Raw genomic sequence first — 2,350 nt, forward strand, 5'->3', positions numbered from 1 at the left:
GGTGGTGGTGATGGTGGTGGTGGAGGCGGTGGTGGTGGTGGTGATGTTGGTGGTGGCGATGGTGGTGGTGGTGACCGCCGCGGTCTCGATTGTGGTGAATCGGTATGGAAAAATGAACGATAGATAGACAGATAAGTAGATAGAAAGACATACATACATAGACAGACAGACAGATAGATCGAGAAAGAAAAAGAGAGAGAAAGAGAAAGAGACAGACAGACAGCTATATAGACATACAGACAGCTATATAGACATACAGACAGCTATATAGACAGACAGACAGACAGACAGACAGAGGAAGGTAAAGAAAGATAGATAGATAGATAGATAGAAAGATAGATAGATATAATGTAGGAGTGGCTGTGTCGTAAGTAGCTTGCTTACGAACCACATGGTTCCGAGTTCAGTCCCACTGCGTGGCACCTTCTGTAAGTGTCTTCTACTATAGCCTCGCCCCGACCAAAGCCTTGTGATGGGATTTGGTATACGGAAACTGAAAGAAAGCCGTCTACCAAATCCACTCACAAGGCTTTGATCAGGGCGAAGCTATAGTAGAAGACACTTGCCGAAGTATATATATATATGTGTGTGTGTGTGTGTGTGTCTGCGTTAGTCCCCGCTCCAAGCCATCGCCTGACAGCCGATGCTGGTGTGTTTATGTCCCCCGTGACCTAGCGGTTTGGCAAAAGACACCGATAGAATAAGTACTAGGCTTACAAAGAATATGCCCTGGGGTCGATTTGTTCTACTAAAAGATGTGCTCCAGCATGGCCGCAGTCAAATGACTGAAACGAGTAAAAGATTAAAAGAATAAAAGAATATGATAGTAGCTGTAAAACGTGTGCGCCCTCACAAGCGCACAAGCGAATAAATTCTCGTCGGGGTCCCTGCCCCCTTCCTCCAGACCCACCAATTAAAACACAAAAAGAAGGACACGACAGTTAAGGTATTAGCTTTCCTCCTCTGGCCCTCTGAGTTCAATTCCTTTCGAGATAGTCTTGCATTTTATTACACGGTCATTGATAAAATGAGTACCTGCCATCGGTTGGCTGTTAGTTCAATCGATGAGATGATATGCCAATGTAAAGACATCTTTAATATCAGCATCACCATCATTCTGTTCATTGCCGTATAAAACCGTATAGCCATGAGATGAACTGGGTGGGACGGTGAAAGCTATAAAAATTAATCAAGCAACGAAATAGCAGTTAATAAAACGCCTCAAAACTTTATATCAAAGCCAGTCACGGCATTTCAGATTCACCTATTTTATGACATAATAACACGGCATTTTTTTCCCACCATTGAAACTACACGCTACACACTTCTGTGAAGTTTTGTTGTTGCTGCTGCTGTTATGATATTTGTGATATTTTGTTGTTGTTGTGGTTGTTACTTTTGTTGTTTTTGATTGGGGCTCGTTTGTGTTTCATTCGTGTTTGGCGTGTTTTCTGTCTTCTTGCATTTCTCGTGTTTTTTTGTTTGTTTTTTTGTCTTTGGTTTTCCTTTTGATGTCGACATCATTATAGATATTTTATATGTATTTAAGTTAGTGGAGATGGTTGATATAAGAAAATCAATACCAGATATTACACGGGTGAATTTCAACTATTTCCTATTTGTACACACACACACACACACACACACACAGACACACACACACACACACACACACACATACACACAAACACACACAAACACACATACAAAAGGTGGCATGCATACGTACACGCACGAAAGTGCATACACATATACACACGCACACACCTAGCGATATGTCCACATGTAGACAGACAGACAGACAGACAGATAGATAGATAGATAGATAGATAGATAGATAGATAGATAGACAAACAGATAGATAGATAGATAGATAGATAGATAGATAGATAGATAGATAGATAGAGCAGCGAAAAGTAGACAGAGAAAAGGGGAAAAAATTAACAGAATAATAGAGTAGATTACTGACCAGGACATACGGGACAGCACTGCCCTTCAATGTGGACGGGGTTATTACAGGACAACTGCGGACAAAGTACCCACTGGCAACGCACTTGACCACGCTGAAAAGAAAACATATTAGATTAAATGCAAGGAGGGGTTAACGAATAGTGAGATGTACTTAATATCAGATTGCTAAACACCAGTCATTGTATATCGTAAGGAATAAGAAACTGGGTCCAGATTAAAGAGCAATGGGGCCTGTAACAAATATATGGACGCTATGATCAACGGTTGGCTACTGTTTCCACTCCATAATGCCCACAAAATGCTCCCCACGTTTACTACAGTGAAATAGTCGCACACATACACACTCACAATATGTCTGTGTGTGCGTGTGTATATATAT

The 2,350-nt window shown here is 41.2% G+C and overlaps 1 protein-coding gene across 3 annotated transcripts in view; it reads right to left on the bottom strand.

Moving 5' to 3' along the window:
• The window catches only part of LOC106870547 (chordin), a 179,843-nt gene that overhangs the window by 19,076 nt on the left and 158,417 nt on the right, over nt 1-2,350 (bottom strand). For all 3 annotated transcript variants that reach the window (XR_001409540.2, XM_014916669.2, XM_014916670.2), the window contains exon 17: nt 1,970-2,063. Coding sequence is in view for 2 of the 3 variants with exons in the window: in XM_014916669.2 (XP_014772155.1) it covers nt 1,970-2,063 (94 nt within the window). In the remaining variant the exon portion in view is untranslated. The remainder of the gene's footprint in view (nt 1-1,969; nt 2,064-2,350) is intronic.

Source organism: Octopus bimaculoides, chromosome 12 (genome assembly GCF_001194135.2).
Source record: "Octopus bimaculoides isolate UCB-OBI-ISO-001 chromosome 12, ASM119413v2, whole genome shotgun sequence".
In the NCBI taxonomy this organism is placed as follows: domain Eukaryota; kingdom Metazoa; phylum Mollusca; class Cephalopoda; order Octopoda; family Octopodidae; genus Octopus; species Octopus bimaculoides.